Source organism: Pseudopipra pipra, chromosome 9, assembly GCF_036250125.1.
Source record: "Pseudopipra pipra isolate bDixPip1 chromosome 9, bDixPip1.hap1, whole genome shotgun sequence".
In the NCBI taxonomy this organism is placed as follows: Eukaryota; Metazoa; Chordata; class Aves; order Passeriformes; family Pipridae; genus Pseudopipra; species Pseudopipra pipra.
The window spans coordinates 14,970,215-14,987,936 of record NC_087557.1 but is presented as its reverse complement, the minus strand read 5'-3'; the positions used below and the strand labels follow the sequence as shown (position 1 = coordinate 14,987,936).

At 40.1% G+C, this 17,722-nt stretch overlaps 1 protein-coding gene across 3 annotated transcripts in view; it reads right to left on the bottom strand.

Moving 5' to 3' along the window:
* The window catches only part of TGFBR3 (transforming growth factor beta receptor 3), a 110,956-nt gene that overhangs the window by 59,713 nt on the left and 33,521 nt on the right, over positions 1–17,722 (bottom strand). For all 3 annotated transcript variants that reach the window (XM_064664746.1, XM_064664744.1, XM_064664745.1), the window contains exon 3: positions 5,132–5,316. In XM_064664746.1, coding sequence (XP_064520816.1) covers positions 5,132–5,316 — 185 coding nt within the window. The remainder of the gene's footprint in view (positions 1–5,131; positions 5,317–17,722) is intronic.

Sequence of the window (17,722 nt, the reverse complement as noted above, 5' to 3'; positions counted from 1 at the left end):
AAAGCCACATTAAAAAAAAGGGGATTTTATGAAAGCACAGATGCCTCAAAGTGCTAACAAAGAGAAGAGGGGGAAGCGTGTTGTGAAGGCTTTTAAAAGACAAGCAAACTCCACTTCTTAAAGACATAGGAATGTCATGTTCATCAATCAAGGCAATTAAGACATTTTAGTGTATCTGCAGCTTTCAGCAGACATGGTGTTATCTGAGACAGACATTGACTGACTACAATTTCTGTGGAGCATGCTGCCAGTATCTTTCAATCTTTATAAGGTCTATCATGCTTAATTTCTGATTCAGTCCAGTACTACAGCCCAGAAAAGGCTCTTGGGCAAGGCTGTGTGTAAAGGGAGTAACAGCAGCCTGCAAAACAACCGTGGTGAGCCAGTAGAGCTACCACAGGCTGTAAGGCAAGCTTTGGAAAATACCCAGGATCAGAGATGCATGTGATGAGGAACTACTGCTTTCCAAGCAACAAATACAGGGTGTTCCTGGAGTATGTCTGCCACAGTGTCACTCACAACTTGACTCTGAGACCTCCCTGGCACAGAGCACTGGTGGAAGCAGTAATTCATCTGGACTTTCTGTTCTCGATCTGATGTGACACCATTCCCTCACAAAACACCGTGCAAGAAGATTCCAATAAAAAGCAGTGGTCAACCTCAAATTTGACACAGAGGTTTGCAGGTGGTCAAACTAATTTTCTACTGTCACTCTGAAGATCCTGTTTGGACTGATAACATTGCCTCTGCACAAGTTCATGAGCCACAGATCATCAAGGAACAAGCAATAACAGGGTGAAGTGATCAAGTTGACCTCGATGGGCTCACATAAGAGGCGAGCTGGCCAAGTGAAGAGGCTGAAGGTTCAAAACTGCTCTACATACTGGCATTGAAACTTGTGAGTCTGCTGCCATAGCTAGAGATCCACTATTACTGCAAAGTTAAGGTAGTCAAAAAGTATAGAGGCAGGAACAGCAAAATACCCTTGCAATGTTCAGATCCAATCTGTACCTGGGCATAGGTACAGTGCTTTGTTTTATTTCTCAAAGCTTCTTCTAAAGCAGCAACTATTTTTCTTCAAAGCAAAGGCCTCTTGACTTATCAGAAATACTACATATACCCACATGCAGCAGTGTATAGCTATTCAAACAATGGGTAACAAAAACCTCACTAACTCCAGCTGTCAAATAACAAACCTTGAATTCCCTTCCTGCCTGCTGTCAGCACAAGACCTCCAGGCCCCCTCTGACCATGGCACTAGTGCCACAGGTCAGCATGTTTAAAATATGCCCAGAAAGTGGCCCCCTTATCCAAGCTGAATCTCAAGGCTGTTCCTGGATCTCTGGATGCCTGAGCATGAAACAAAACATTTTTCCCTGACATAGCCTTGGGTAAGGCTGTTGTGGTATTAAACTTCTGAAAACAGCTAAAACAAACACACTGAGAAACACAGTAAATACCTAGAATAATAGGCAAAATGAACTAGGTTTTCATCACCCTCATTGCCCAGATCTTCATAGTTCTAAAATACAAAAACATTGTGACACAGAAAAATTATCCCGAATTCAAGATACTTTGGAAGTCATAATGTAGAAATACATTATTAGGTGACTGTTTCAGAGTCCTTCCCTGTCCCATTTTTTCAACTTAGAGGATCTCTTCAGAAAGTATTTAAATAGCGGACCAAAATAATTTTGCCCCTCAGTTTACAACTTCTAAGTGGGTTGGCTCAGGTACCTGAGATACATCACTAGCAAGTATCAGGCTAATTATAATTAACTTGCTCCAGGAACTAACATCAGATTTACTCTCAAAGGAAATTTTTAAAAATTATTATCAAATTGTTGCAAAGCAACGCTGATTAAGTCGTGGGGAAAAAGGTCTGTCAAATTATTACAGCCTCAGTGGCATTACTCAAAATTATAAAAAATAAAGACAAGTCCTTGATTTTCCTGACTTCATTTCACATAACACATGTTAAACATCTGTATCAGGCATAACATCTTAAAGGTTTTGAGGATGAGGATGTCAACGAAAACAATAGTGAATCCATTGCCAGGAACTCTGATTCCATGTATTCATATGTATTCAATCCTAAGTATTCACATGAGATTAATTTTATATGCCCCTCCTTCCCCCCTTTAACTATTTCAATTGTGACTATGTGCCTGAAGCAGCTCAGGGAAATTCAACCGACAGGCATAATAAAAGAATCCTTCATTAACTTAGGACTTGATAATACAACTTAAGGAGTCACTTTCATCTTAAAACTTTTACGCCTTTCTATACACATTTTTCTGGTTCAAATCCCTAGAGTTTCCAAGTGCCTCTGCAAAAACTAATTCTTTCTCAGAACAAGCAGCTCCATGACAAAGCAACTATCTCCTTTCTAAAAACTGGGAAACTGAAGCAGTGAAGATACCCAAAGCCGAAAAGAAAGTTATTGTAAGAGTTCAGTAGTTCCTGGCATTCAGCTGAGACCCAGATCAGTACAGAAATGCACACACGCACTCACTTCCCCAGGAATATTTGATCAAATAAAACAAACAGAAAAGGCTTGCATTTTTCATGCCAAGTTCAATATAAACACTTGAGGTTATTACATGCACCCGTATTCTATTTCCTATGATAAAGCACGGCCAAATATGAATTGTGATAAAAGACATTTCTAAGAAATACTTGAAAGAGATTGGAACTTCAGGGGTTCTTACTTGAAGAAAGTGTCTTCCCAGTTTTAACATATGAGATGTCACCCCAACAGGGATTAATGAAGTAAAACACAAACAAATTCCTTGAAGATCATAGATATGATTACAGCATTTCATGATATGACCCTCCATTTAACAGATTTCAACCTTAACATGAAAGTGCTAAATTACTGATTCAGTTTTGCAAGGACTGTTCAGAATACATAATCCTATACATTTCCAGTCTGTCTTTTTTTCTTCCCCCACCCCCTGCCCCAGTCTACAGGGAAGAAAAAGCACCCAAACCTTACTACCCTTTACTGAAAAGCCTGGGTGTGTTACAGGAGGAACACATGCCTCTCCTGCCTTGACCCCCCCCTCACATCAGCCACCCCTCCTATGTTTAAATTTGCAAACCCTTATTGTCAGTATATTCTACACAAGTGTCAAAGTGAGTTAAATTAATGCATACATGTATGTTGCATATTTATGAGAACCAGGATTACTGCACAAGTATGTTTAATGCATGAGCCCTCCAAGGAATTTGCTAGGGGAAGTTTACACTCCTCCCAGAAAGTAAGGAATGTGTAATTGAGCAGCATTCTAGCACAGGGCAGGTTAAAAACAAAATGAAACCCGACCTCCTCCCCCAAAGCAAGCCTTCACTTAAAGATTTTCAGATCTTGCATTTCATATTATCAGAACTTCAGCCAACCTCTGAGCAAATACATGATTTATTTTAAACATGCTTTCGATGCTGCTAAATCTAACTAATGTGCTGTCAAACAAAAGCACTGGTTTTATCCTGGAGTATACTGGAAATACTGTGTGACAAACGGATCTCTACCTTTGCTATCAGCATTTGCAGGCAACAGGAAATACCTCAGCTGGTAAATCAAGCTCATGTAACTTGAGGTGATGGATACATTCTACTTTTAGACAGAAGGCCACTTGGAGTTGGTTTTGCAATAATGGAAAAGATAACATTTGCTCTGCTTTGTTCTCAGAGTCTGATCCTATAAGTAAAATCCGATCTTTCCAAGTTGTTTACACTCTTCTGCTCGACACTGTTGCCAGCAAGCCTTGCTCCAGCTTCCTGTGCATTTTTAGAGCAGCCATCTCCAAGGGCTGAGACTGGGAACTGGTCGGGAAATGGGAGAAGGAGGCTAAGAACTACAAATCATGAAATATATTCTGTGTCCTACACTTTGGTGTATCCCTGAAGTACAGAGACAAGACAGCTTCAGGCAAACTGCTTTCTTACCAAAAGCACATTAAAGGAGGCACAAGCAGCCTCTTTCTACTCAACAGCAAGTATTTTTATTCAAAGCCAAATATTTAAATCTACCATTCTGTCAAGCTGATTAGGCAGTAGGGGCACAGCCTGCACCCTCGTGTGTGTGTGACTCGCTCACGTTGTGTGCACACAACTGCAGAAACTGCCCTTTGACGTAAGCAGCGCCAGCAGCACCGCACCAGGGGGAAATTTGGGGTTATGCAAATGTGCACTTGGCAGTTGATTGGGAGGTACAAGCTCCATCTGCAGCCTGCTTCATCCCATCCCTGGGCACCCTTTAGTAACTAAGAAGTTACAAATTCCCCCGATACCATGTTCCCACAGCAAGGGCACTCTTCTGTCCATTTTCAACAAAATCCCTGTTACATCAGCATCTTTGCTCTCTCATTACAAATTCCCTAATTGTGTACACACATTGCTCTCACAGGACACAGTACTAAGGATTTGTGTGTGTAATACTGTAAGAATATGAACTAAGAAGTTCAGCTGTCATAGCCTGCAATGTTTTCTTTGTACTTTGGCACTCTGTTTTGATGTGTTTTTAGAGTAAACAACAGTATGGCATAACTTAAAACCAAAAATTTTCTTCTTGTTCTATTGCTTTCAGAACAGCTACAGTTCTGGCCAGTCCCTTTGAGTGCAACACACACACAAAAGTAATTGGACTACCATAGTCAGCAACACTTGCTTTCTGTAAGCAATGCCCCCTCAGTGAAGCATTAAGGCTGCACTACAGAGGTAAAAGAATCTGCGTTTCAGTATTTGTATATAGTGGTCATGGCAGGGATCCAAAGGTATTTATGTTAATTTACAACACATTTAGGTAAACGATCTGCTTTTGAAGACAGCCAATTCTGCAAAGGCCTGTTGGAGATCTAAATCTGTTTCTTATTTCCTTTGCCCACCCCACCACCTTTTTTAAGTATACTTCATGGTTGTGAAAGGTGATTGAAAGGGTGACTGGGTATGGAAGCAGCTTACTTGCACGACATGCAAAGCATAGGGACAATATTCATGCAAATTGGACATAGTTCTTTGTAGTATTTTGGTGACAATTCAGAAGTAACTTTATTCAGCAAATGAATGTATAACAATGCCATTTGCAGACACACTTGTCACCAGGGACAAAAAGTAATTTCCCCTTTACCTCTCTTTCATGATGGCCAAGACCCTCCTCAGGGTTTCTGAGATTGAGGATGTGCACTTCTTGTGGCAGGCTCGTCGTGCCTCGGCTTGCACAGCCAGATAAGACTGTAAAACTTTCCAATAAGGCATGGACTGGATGTGAATTGTTAACAGGCGATAAGACACATTCATTGAGAGGCACAGGACCTGCAGAGGAAGACACAGATAGACATTATTTGGAGAAAAAAGCAGTACATCATTTACAATCAAATAATGATGATCCTTTTGTTCAGAAAACCCATAGGAACAGAAGCAGAAGCTTCGTGTTCGTTCTCCACAAAATGAAGACATTTATTCCCGTTGCCCTTTCAAGTTCTCCTGAATATGCTAACTCATTGGTTCATTTCTCTCTGAAAGTCTAAATTTCAAGTATGAATTCCAAAACTGAAGGTAGTCTTTTGGTTACCATGGAGGGATCCAAGGAGAAAACAAACTACCACCAGTGATAGAAGTCAGAGGAACTGGTTTGTCTTAGATGTGAATTATTTGTTTATGTCAGACATTGTTATCTCCAAACATTGAAAAATGCATTCATGTATATATAACAATGAAAAGTTAATCTCTACTATAAAGGTAATTACATCAGGAAGGATTTGGGCGAGTTGGATTTGTTGCTTTTGAAGCAGTGCTGATTTATAGTGAACGTCGTTCAAATACATTGTACAAAACAGCAGGCATCTGTCACACGATAAAATGAAATGTTTGTTTACTGAGCCTATTTTGTGTCTGACAGCAATTATCTACACTGATAACAGATATCTAGTCCAAAACAGAGTGTACACCGCCCTTTCAAATAATCACCACAGCATGATGTAGTGCCATACTCTTATATAGTACGTGAGACCGTGTGATGTGATATAGCAAGATAGCGCAAAAGCTGAAACATACAGAGCAGTTTACATTTAAACTATATCTCAGGAAACTAAATCAAGACAAATATTTATGAAATGCAGCCCTGCTTTTCCAAAACTGCTCAAACCCACCCCTGACAGTAACAGATACAGCATGTTTTTGATCCAGAAGGTCACAGGAGAACATAATTGACTTAACCCCTAATTTGCACTAAAGTCACTCAGATAAGAATTAGACTCACATGAACCAGTTAGTTTAGAGGCTGCCAGGCATAAAAAGGAAATATAAGCTCGAAGCATATTTTTTTCCAGATAGCGTACATCTGCAATTCAAGTAAAATGCTTCTTTTGAAAAAAGTTCAAAATTAAAGAAAATCCTCAGCTGATCAAATGGCAGAGCTCTGGTTTTGTCAAGTCTAGAGCCAGATATTGCAGCACTGGAGATCATCTGACTTCGGTGTACACTTATGTTTAATTATATTAGCGCTGACCTACACTTTATTGGTTAAAAACAGTTTTTTCAAGATAGAGTTTGCAGCTGGGCATTTATTTAGAAGTCAAAGAGACTATCTTAAACCAGACTATCTGGAAAAAGCAAAGCCCCTGAGCACAGGGAAATTTCTGCAGTGCCTCGGGCCATGTGTGCCTTGTCCTGCCAAACAGGCCGTTCCTGAAACCCACCAGTGCATAGTGCATATCCTCCCAGCTCCCACAGAGCAGGAATATTTGTAAAGGCAATACTCAAGGCATAAATTATGCATGCCTGTGCTTGGGGTACAGAGCATAAACAAACTTTCTGCTCTCTAAATGAGGAGCTTGGCAGTAGCACTGACCACCAGCTTGGAGGACTTGAGGTTTTTTGGTTTTTATTTAAATCCTTTTAAAGAATACGCATACAAAATGGGACCAGTCCAAGTAATGATACTCAGTTTACCAAAAAAAAAAAAAAAGAAATCCATTAAAAAGCTGCTCTTTGTAATGTTTGAAGAAATATTTAGAATTTGTAACAATAACACAACCAGTAGAGAGGCCACATTTTCCTGATGTACAGGACCAGATCAGAGACCCCGTTAACCAATTAGCCCAGCCACTGATGTGTAAGTCCTGCAGCAGACCATGTTATACAACCTGCACAAAAAGCTTTTCTAAACTGCACAAGGATTTCTTGGGCTAGGGAGCAAACAGAGTGCCAAGGAACACTTGTTCATTGAATTGTTTCTTGCAGACCAGAATGGAGTTCATGTTTAAGATGCTTCAATCATAACACATAACAAACACAGATAACAAGGTGTAAGACTGAACAAAACCAGAAATGGAGCTGCTGACAAAAATGTGAGTTTTCCTTAGTAAAGGTTCAAGACAAAGAGCTAATACCTCCTTTGTGATTTCCCTGTGAACACCTATTTCAATGCAGTACATCTACAAATCCTCCTCTCCAGCCTTCATTTGGTATTTATTCTGAACAAATTTACCATATTAGTGGAGAAGACATCTGGATACTCCCCTCACTTCCTACAAGGACTCATCCACATGAAGATGATGGTGACTGGTACATTCAGGCTCTGTCTCCCTTGCCAGCACCTCAAATGTGCGTTAAATCCCTCTTTCAAAGTCTTCTGTTCTGCTCAACATGCAAGATGGAAACACTCCCAGAGGGAGCAGAAGTTCACATCCCGGATAACCAAGCGCAGCCAGGCTTATGTGCACAGCGATGGGTGGACCAAGGCATGCCTCCTCTGCCTGCACTCCACCCTGGCAGGACGGGGCCAGATCTCCGGCAGAAACTCTGTCACTCTGCTGGCAGTGAGCCCATGTGCTGTCCCAGTCCTGAGCAGGGCTCACTGCTGTAGGCCTGCTCTCAAACCAGTGCAGCTGCACAGTGTCTGGCCACATACCCTGCTGGCCTGGGCCACCCCACCTCCAGCAGCTCTGTTTTGAGGAAAGGGGTGCACAGAGCTGCTCTAAACTGCTCAGTGTAAGAAACCAATGTTTTCAGGGAGCTACTGCATTTGATAGAGCTGCTTTCAGACCAGCCTCCTAAGTGACTGAGATACAGCCCTTGAAATCTGAACTGAAGATCAGAGTATCTCCTGGAGGCTGCTCCACTGCAGTCAGACCACAGAGCTGTAATACTGCCCATGCACAAGGCATGTTGGTGGGGCAATTAACAGAGAGGTTTCTCCAGCTGTCACATTTTTGCCAAGTTTCACATAGCTGCCTGTGTAGCTTTGTTCTGGACCTATACTACTCTTTCTAGGAACTCAAGACTCTTGCGAACACTATTTCTCTTAAGCATGCTGGCAGTACCAATCCACAATCCTCACACACTGATATTCGTGTTATTTGCCCAACCACTAATCTGGGTGTAGTGCCATGCCCAACATACACTGGCATGCCTGGAGGGAGTGCCAAGTGAAAGGAAAAATTACTTCTAGATCATGAAGTCCACTGAATGCTCAGCCTGTACATAGCACAAGACAGCTCCTTCTGCCACCATCTCCCAATTCATACTGTATTTTAGTCTATTCTTACGCTGCCTGCACTCCAGCAATGCTGGAGCTTTTTGCTCAAAATTCACTAACCATATTTCTTTCCAGCCCTTCCTACCATACCTGCAGACCTGCACCAGTCAAAGAAAGGTAGATGTTGCTACAAGGCACTGTCACTCCAGCAGGAGCAGCAAGAGCTCTCCTCTATCCAAATTAGCAGCTCTTGGCTCCTTCACAGACCCCTCCTCCTTATCCTCCTTCCTTCCTGCCAGCTTCCTCTGACTAGAGAGCCAGTTACTTCTATGTAGTTTAAATCCTACAAAATGCATATTTACCACTCTGAAAAAAAAACAGAAAGTCCTCTATATGACACTACTAATCTGATTGTTTATCACCTCCACATCGCCTACTTATATTTGAAAGCCAGCATGAAACCACAACCTCATCTTGCCTGGGTTTTATTGTTCCACTGCTCCGCCCTGCACAAACCCCCAGACTGGGCTTTGCCAGCTTCCTCCTACAGCCCCACACCTTGTTCCTGCCAACCTCATCTGGATCAGAGACACCAACATCCTGCCAAAATTCACTATCATCAACACTTTAGTTCATCCGATTAACACACCAAGATTGCCTCTTCAGCTCCAAACATGTACAGATGTTCTCCTGCATCTCCATCCCCATCAAACTGGCACTTAAAGAGTCAAAGCTATCTTCCAGTTTATCCATTCTAGTGTGGTCGTACGCCTTTAGCGCCTTCTCTGCTGAGAATACAAGTGCACACGCACAGCTATCCTTGGGCTTTTGTTTAACTTTGGAGCATGTAACCACTTAATCTTGTTAGAAAATCCTGGCTCCTACCACAATCAGATTTTAGTTGCTTAATGCCTTTAGAAGATGGAAAGCAGGTGAACCAATTATTAGGTATGTGGTTTACAATGGCAAATATTTTGTGAATTCAGATTTCTAGACAATCATTCAGTATTGAATTATTTTTCACTTCCAAATAATAAGAATATTTTAAAGGAAATCAATGCAGACCCAACCTTGTTTGATACTAACATCTGGAACATATTCAATACAACTTCAACATTCTTGTTTCCCATATCATCCATGCTACTAATGAACAACATGTGTTCTGCTGTAAGAAGGTAGCAGAAATGGGAGTAAGACACTAAAGGGGATAATACAACAACCCAAGACCAACACATAACTGTGATGGATTTATTCAAATAGTAAAGGCTAATGTACTTTCTGTTGTATTTCCATGGTGGTTTCTATAGTGTTGTCAGTTGAAAATTGTGAGCAGCTCCTGCAAATTGAGTGAATCTGTGCTGGGGGCTCCACAGCACGCTAGCATGGTTCCCCTATGCCATACCAGAGGGTACAAGCCACACCAATGGGATATAACACTCCTCAGAAAAAGGACAGATTTATTCTAATTAATTTTTGAATGAGGGAATGACACAAATCTAGTCATTATATATAAAGACAAAAAAGGCAAAATCCAGACTTGAGGAACACCAGGGATCTCTATGCTGTCAGGTACAAAGTAATATAAATTACTGCAGATCCTGCTAGAATTCATCAATTTATATGCTGAAAAGCACATTAAGATGTGGAAGAGGCTAACTAAAGCAGAGATTTCAGTATGCCCAAATGACAGACTTGCACGAAAGTTCTTTTGGAGAAGGTTAATTTAAGGGCATTCTCTTATATTAGCTAGTAACAATGATGACTGAAACAAGAAAAAAAGAAAAAAAGACAGGATCCTCAAACCTCCTTTTGAATGACAAAGGGAAGGGGAAGCTAGTTTCCCTTGAACTCAAAAGCTCCATGGAACACTTGTGCAAGACTCAGCAATAACTTCTTCCTATGACCTTCGCCACTCATTTCTATAGATGCAAGTGCATGGGCGAAGGGACACTGTTCTACACTGAATAATTGTTACCACCTACACAATCTTCTTCTCATAAAAGGTTTCTCACTGAGGGAAGCATTTATAGCAAAAAAATATACTCAAGGGTTGAGGCAAATAAGAATTTACAGAGAGAAGTGACGTCTATCATTCAAAGAGAAAATATAAGTCATTACTACTTATTTAGCATGGGCGGTTTCTAACAGTAACTACCAAATTCCTTCCTGCATGCCCATTGACAAAAGACCACCTGGAAAGCCAAATTCCTAGTAATTCAAATGGTATAGAGGATAATGGACAACCTCCATCATTAATATGAAGAGCAGTTTGTAGTATAGAGGACCATGAAAAAATAGCATCACACTCCCAAGCCAGCACTTGGGCAAGACATCTCTGCTCATGATCAGTCGATTCTGGCAAGCAGCCTTGAGAGATGGAAAAGACAAGATCAGATGGTAGGAAATATTACACTGCATTGTGTTGAGAGGCAGCAGCATAGAGGAAACTGCAGTGTTTCTTCTCAAAAGAGAAGACCTCCACCATGATCTGCAACAAGAAGGATCTGGGCTGCCCAAGACTATTCCTGGATTACACAAGTTTCCTCTCTAAATAAGTGTGACCACCATAAAAAAGAAGCAGGTAGAGAACACTGAACCTTCATACAGGCCAAGGGGAAGACTAAAGTAAAGGATGACTGTCTAAAGTCATCTTTATATTTGTACAAATCTACTATTGATTTATTTATTTTTGTATCTTACACACTATTCGGCTGCGGAGGAGAGCATTACACTTTTCTTGTTCTATACAACTCATGGCAGCAGTTGCAACTTGGGTGAAACACAGCACATGTGATGCAGAATAACACGGCTGCTAGTCTGCCATAGTTTTGGTAAGGAGGAGGAAGAAATTTACTGACAAACAAAACTTTGGTGTGCTTCCATATCACTTTTCTGCCTTAGTACATAGCCAGAAATGCATGGGAGTAATCAAGGTTTTGGATTTGTTCTGACAAAGAAAAAAAGCAATTCTGATCTTTTATATTTAAGAAATAAATTTTAAAGTGTGGAGTTTTTTAGTTCTTTTTCTGTCACGTCTAGCATAGGCTTCTTGTCAGAAAAAAAGCACATATATTTCATGGTGAAACTACTTTTGACTGAATTATCACTGGGGCAAAGGGCAGAGGTTTAAAACTGCAGGGAAAAGATTCACGGACATGGACTGATTTTGGCTATTTTGGAAAAATAACCCAACCAACCAACACACCCAAGATACCAGACTCCACAGATATCTATTTGAAATGAGTGAGCTGTAAAACTTAAACTGAGAAGAGGAAAAATATATCCTCAAGAAATATTCAGGACAGATGGCAACACTTGGTTGTAGAAGGAGTTAATATATACTAACTAAAAACACGTGCTTGTGCAAAAACACAGCAAAGGTTTCCCATTCCAGTGCTCTGAGCCCAGAAATCTCCAGCAACTTCATGACACCATCCCTGCATCTTTTCCCTTTCTCCAAGCATGAAAAAACACAACTATTCTCTGAAAAGATGCATTACCCTACATACTTCACCTTTAGACTGACTTCCACTGCTAATGCTACGTTGCAATTAGACCCTCACTCCATGTTTTCTCTATCCACAACTACCATCCCCCAATTAACTGTCATTCCACTATCATCAACTCTGCCCAGACTTATTCCATGTATGGACCAAACTATTCAGATGTTTCAACACATTAGATTACACTTAATCTGAAATATACACAGTAAAGACTATCGAGCATCTTCTGCCTGCCCACTAGGAATCATTCACACCTGTAGATGACATGCTCCATACCTTTTTGGGTTGCTATTCTGCTTGGTACAAACTCATCCTGTTTTCTCCTTCTAAGCAAAATAATCTTTTTTGCCTCTCTGGTGCATCTGTTGCAAAATATCCACTCCCACTCCTAGACACTGATAAAAGCACAAAATTTATCTCCTCTGTTTAGCAGAGATGATCTAACCTCAGGTGTTACTTGCACAAACCACACTTTTTTTTTTCCATGCAGGAAAAAATTCAAATTACATTTTGAAAGCAGGAATGCTTTCTCCCACTTTTTAAAAAACAAGCTTCTATTATCTTTTGTCCTTACCAGGACATAAAATTGATGCAAGTTCAATTAGAAAGGTAAACTATCAAATAAAACTCAATTTCTGCAGCAATGTATTGCTACTTAAAAAATATGAATTGTACTTAAACTATCCACTTAATGAAAAATTGTAAAGGTCAAAGTCAAATTCATTTGTTATACAGAAAAATTTAGTTCAATACCTGAGCAAGCAAGGCAAAGCTAGGCAATGTTAATCAGTCAGTATCTTGTTTGACAAAAGAAACAGACACTCTTGCTGTCTTGTTTATACACATATTAAGCTAATTAAACAGAAGAGGCAATGAATGAAAAACCTGTTCGGTTTAACATCCGCTGAGCACAATCTCAAGACACTGCTACCCATGAGGCACAATCTTAGAAAACAAACATCTGCACCTGGAAAACAAAGAAGTCTTTCAAAAGCAGATGTACTCTACCACAGAGCTACATTTTATGTAACCTCTGCTGTACTTTTTTCTGACCAGAAGTACTGTCAGAGCCCTACCTTCTCTTGAGGTTTGCAGCAAAACACTGCTTATAGGAACTCTTCTCTACTATATTTCCATGCCTGAACGTGCAAATTCATCCACATATGCTTTCTCTCTCTTCCCATTCCTTCTCCCAGGCAAGTATTTGGAAAACACTTCACTAACATAAGAGCATCTTTTTAATCCCTATAAACAGAACAGCATGAATGCATTGACTCTCATTTAAATAAACCCAGAAAGCACAATTTCTGTTTTCCATGCCAAAGAACTGAACACAAAGTAGTCCACCAAAAAGGGTTGTTTAGTTTTTCCCTTTGTTATCCTCAAGTAGTACAAAACAGACAAATTTCAATCAAATCTTATGTCCCATGAAGGACCATCCCTTTTTAAACAGTCGTCAATGTTACTCAGAATAAGGGCTTCCCCACCCCCCAGACATGGTTCTATGTCAGAAACCCAACTTTCATCACAAATTTGTACCGAGATTGTAAAAGATATAGAATTATTTCAGATAACAAGCAGTACCTAAAATCCAAATAATCATTGTGCCTTAACAGCCTTAATGGAGGAACCAAATTTAGCATTCCATTTGCATCACTGTTAATGGATGAAGTTGTCTTCAGCCCAGTGATTGTACAAAGAGGAAGAAATGAACAAACAAACTATTTCTAACATTCCTTGTTCATTATTCCTAACAACATTCAAATTTTATGTTGTAAAAGTCTCTTTTCCCCAGAGATAGCCCATAAATTGTCTCAGATTTATCCCTCTTTACTGTAGAAAGGATAGGAAGTTGCATGGAAACAATGAATGGAAGTACGCTTTTTATCAGAAAACGACAGGAAGCATTCTGCTTGGTTTACATGAGAGCCCTGTATTAGGGCCAAAAGGGAAAAAAACTCCAAACCTATAAAAACTAGACGCCTGCTCAGAGCAAAAATAACTAACACAGGTTTCAAAAACATTGTATTTTCAATAAACCAGTATTGAAACTCCTCAAACCATCCTAACCACACTACTGCTGTTACTGTATTCCTGAAAATGAGTAAATTTAAGATTACAGAGAAGGAAATCAGTTTCGGAAGGTAAAAAGAGAGAACCATACTTACTTTCACAATCAGCCACACAGGAATTCAGCAAAGAGCATGCACAAAAACACACATGAAAACATAGATTAAACCTGAGCATCCTGTGCTTACCTAAGAAAACAAGTCTTCCCAGTCTCTCTCAGCAAAATATTACCTATTTAAATTGCAAATGTATGCTTCGATTCTTTGTATACTCATGGGTACTCTTGAAAGTGCTGATACAAGTTCTAATGATTTTTGAACCAACACAGGAAATGCTGGAATCCCATCTCAGGCAGCATTAATAGGTATAAATAAAGGCATCCAAACAGACAGTAATAGGTTACAGAACGTCTACACAAGACTGAGGGCAGGGGTAAGATTTTTGGCTTAGGCAGATTTTGTTGTTCAGTTTGGGGTTTTTTCCTTTTCTTAATCAGAACAATTAAAAATATCCCATGGCAGTTTTTTGGAATGGCAAGTGGCTGTCACATGCTTGATCCCTACTGAATTCTGTTTGGAACTACATGTGCAGCCATCTTTTGCCCATATTGGTTGTCCAAGGGGCACTACCATGCAGTGAAGAGTTTATATCCAAAGTCTTATCTGATGACTAATGACAGCAACCTCAATGAGATCAGGAGAAACTAGAGGTGCCTTCTGTTAACTGGTTAGGGGGGAATACCCACCACAGAGTTGATAGCTACTCTTGCAATTTAGAAAATTTTCTAATTGCTTTTACTGAAACTATTAAGACACTAGACAAACATTCCTAAACAATTACAGTATTACACAATTCTACAAACCATTAACAGATTTTCCTTTAATTCATAACATTAGCATTACTTTTGATAGGACATCCAAGCTCCAAAGTAAAAGCATAGTCAAAATTTTCCTTTTATTTATTTTCTTTTATCTGGGCCCAAACTGCTTCCTTTTCTTCACATACACAGACACACTGAACTTGCAGGGGCTCCATTTGTGCCTTTTTTCCCCCCATCTATGAGCTCCTTTCCACAACTCTGCTAAACTTATCTGCAATTTGTTTTCTTTTGTATGCAACTGCTATTATTTCATTAAACTGTTCCTCTGTAGTCCCCTCACCTTCATCAGTACTTGGCATTCACTACACCTACATACAAAGGGATCTTCTTTCAATAAGATTTCCTGCTTTTATCTGTCAATCAGATTATGTGCAGGTCATATTTTGGTCTTCAAAGAGGGAATACTGAATTCTGGATGCTGGTGCATATGGATGCATGCACATCTGGAGAGTGAGAGAGAGGTGATCTTCTTTCAAAGATATCTTTTTGACAGCCCCAGAGATGCAGAAGACCAGATGGTACAGCTTTCAGCTCAACAGCAACTTCCATGTAATCATCTTCTGCTTTAACTTCACCACTGGGCCCAGGGCTGCACAAGAGACTTGTCATTTGTGACTAGCACATTGGAAGAACAGGTTAGCAGTCACTGCTTCTAATCCTTGGCCAGTACTGAACTATGTGGACCCTGCTTGCAACACCGGGCACCCAGAGAAAAGCAGACAGAGAGGAGTTCTTGGTTTGGGGTTTGGTTTTTTCCCTCCCCTTGGTTTTGCCTGTCAGAAGCCCTTCTGTGCTAATACATTGGTGCTTCACTCAAGCACAAAACTTTATAAGCCTTGGCCTTCCTAATCTCAGCTAGCACGTCAGAAACATCACTTCATACTAAAAAAGGGAACATCTGCTCAGCACTGTATGTCAGGAAGATCTGATAAACACCGCTGCTGGACGCAGAGCCGGAATGAGAGCAGCCGCTTTGAAACTCGTGATTCGCGTGCTGCCAGCCAGACCGGGACATGCTGGGGTTGCCTTTCCCATCTCCTCAGCTGCACATGGATTGAAAATCCTCATCAGTGGACAGCCCTTTCATAAAATAAAGAAACATTTCTTTGTTACTCCGGCTTCCAGCTGCAGCAGTTGGCAACTGCTTGCCTCAGAGTCCCATCAAATGCAGTGGGGATCTCAAAAGCAGCAAAAGCCAAAGGGAAGGAAAAAGGTTTTGGGGAAGACAGTTCCATAAATGAAAGAGTACCAACCTTTTCCTAATTAAAAATAACAAGATTACAAGTTCAATTGAAGGCTGAATTCCTGTAACTGACCCTTTAAGGATGAGTTCACTATCACTAAACGTCTGCACAAAGCTTGAAAACTGATCCTTATCAAGTGCTTAAGCAAGAGAAAACTTCCCTCCACAAAATACATAAAAGTTGCAGTCTTGTCGCAAAAAATATAAAAAGAGATACACCAAAGAGAGAGAAAAAAAAAAAAAAAAAAAAGGCAAAATCTACTGTACTGTTCCCCAGCCCCCACTGGGTTAACCAACTGCTCAGCCTCTATCGTAGGGTCAGCAAGGAAAACAATCCCGGAATATGCCCTGCTACAGGTTTTCTCTTTAGACTTGTGAATTTTATTATCTAGTTTGGTTTTAACTAGGAAGGACCCTGTGCTCCAAATTTTTCAAGGTTCTGTGCCTAAAGATGAGGAGAAAACACCAGGTTGGCCCCAGTGCTGAGGAATGCTTACAAAGACCTTGCTCTGTCCTGAACTCAAGGACAGCATCCCCTTGGACAGGGAAACAGTGTCCACACTCCCCTATTTGAAAGTCATGAAGATAAATGCTGTCAAATGTTTTTCCAAGTTCATCGAGGTGTTTCAGACAATTTGGCTGAAAGAGGCTGGTGCTGGAGACAGCTCAAGCCTCATCTGGATCTCCAGTGAGGGTTATAAACACAAGATAGCACTGGTCCACAGGTCACTGATGGCTCAGCTGCTTGTAAGTGGTCTGCATAACCACATTTTTCTTTATATCAAATTCAATAAAAAGTCTAATAGATAAGGTGCATGGTGGTCCTTGAAAAATTCTGAGGGATGACTATGCACCTAGATATCGCTACAGAAGACAAAGAAAGCCCACACTTCCAAGCTATTATGAACAGAAGTCAATCAGAGTAGCCTTCACTAAGCATCAGCAATAAAATAAATTTTTTTCATCAATTAAGCAAAGATAAAATAATAGGAGAGCTCTAGGCACATTTGGTGTTAAATGAAGGGACAGAAATTAGCACAATGCCGAGCAGGTCATGGACTATCCAAGTACAGAACATCCCACCGGTCATCAAGTTTTTCAAAAATGTGGCTCGAAAAATTTTTACTTGAGTACTTTTCCCCCTGTTTTTTATCTAAATATGAAATAATTACGCAAAGTCACTCTTTATTCTGGTTTAAAATTTCCCCTCAATTTAACTTAAAGTGATAGTACACCAAAAATCAAAAAATAAAGGAAAAACTTGGGAAGAAAAGAAAATATGTGCAGATGGATTCTAGAGTATTGTGAGCAGCTGACCTAATTTGGGCTTTTAGAAGCATTTATCTTCACTATTTCCATATATGCCAATTCTTCCCCAAAAATCTCTCCCATGGTGACATTTTTGTTTAAAATAATAAAAAATCCTGTATCATGTGAGTTTTCATGCTCCTTGGAAAATATATATATTATACTGTAAATCCCATATAGACTTGATTATCTTAAGCTAAATAATAAGCTTATATAATATGTTAATACAGATCCAC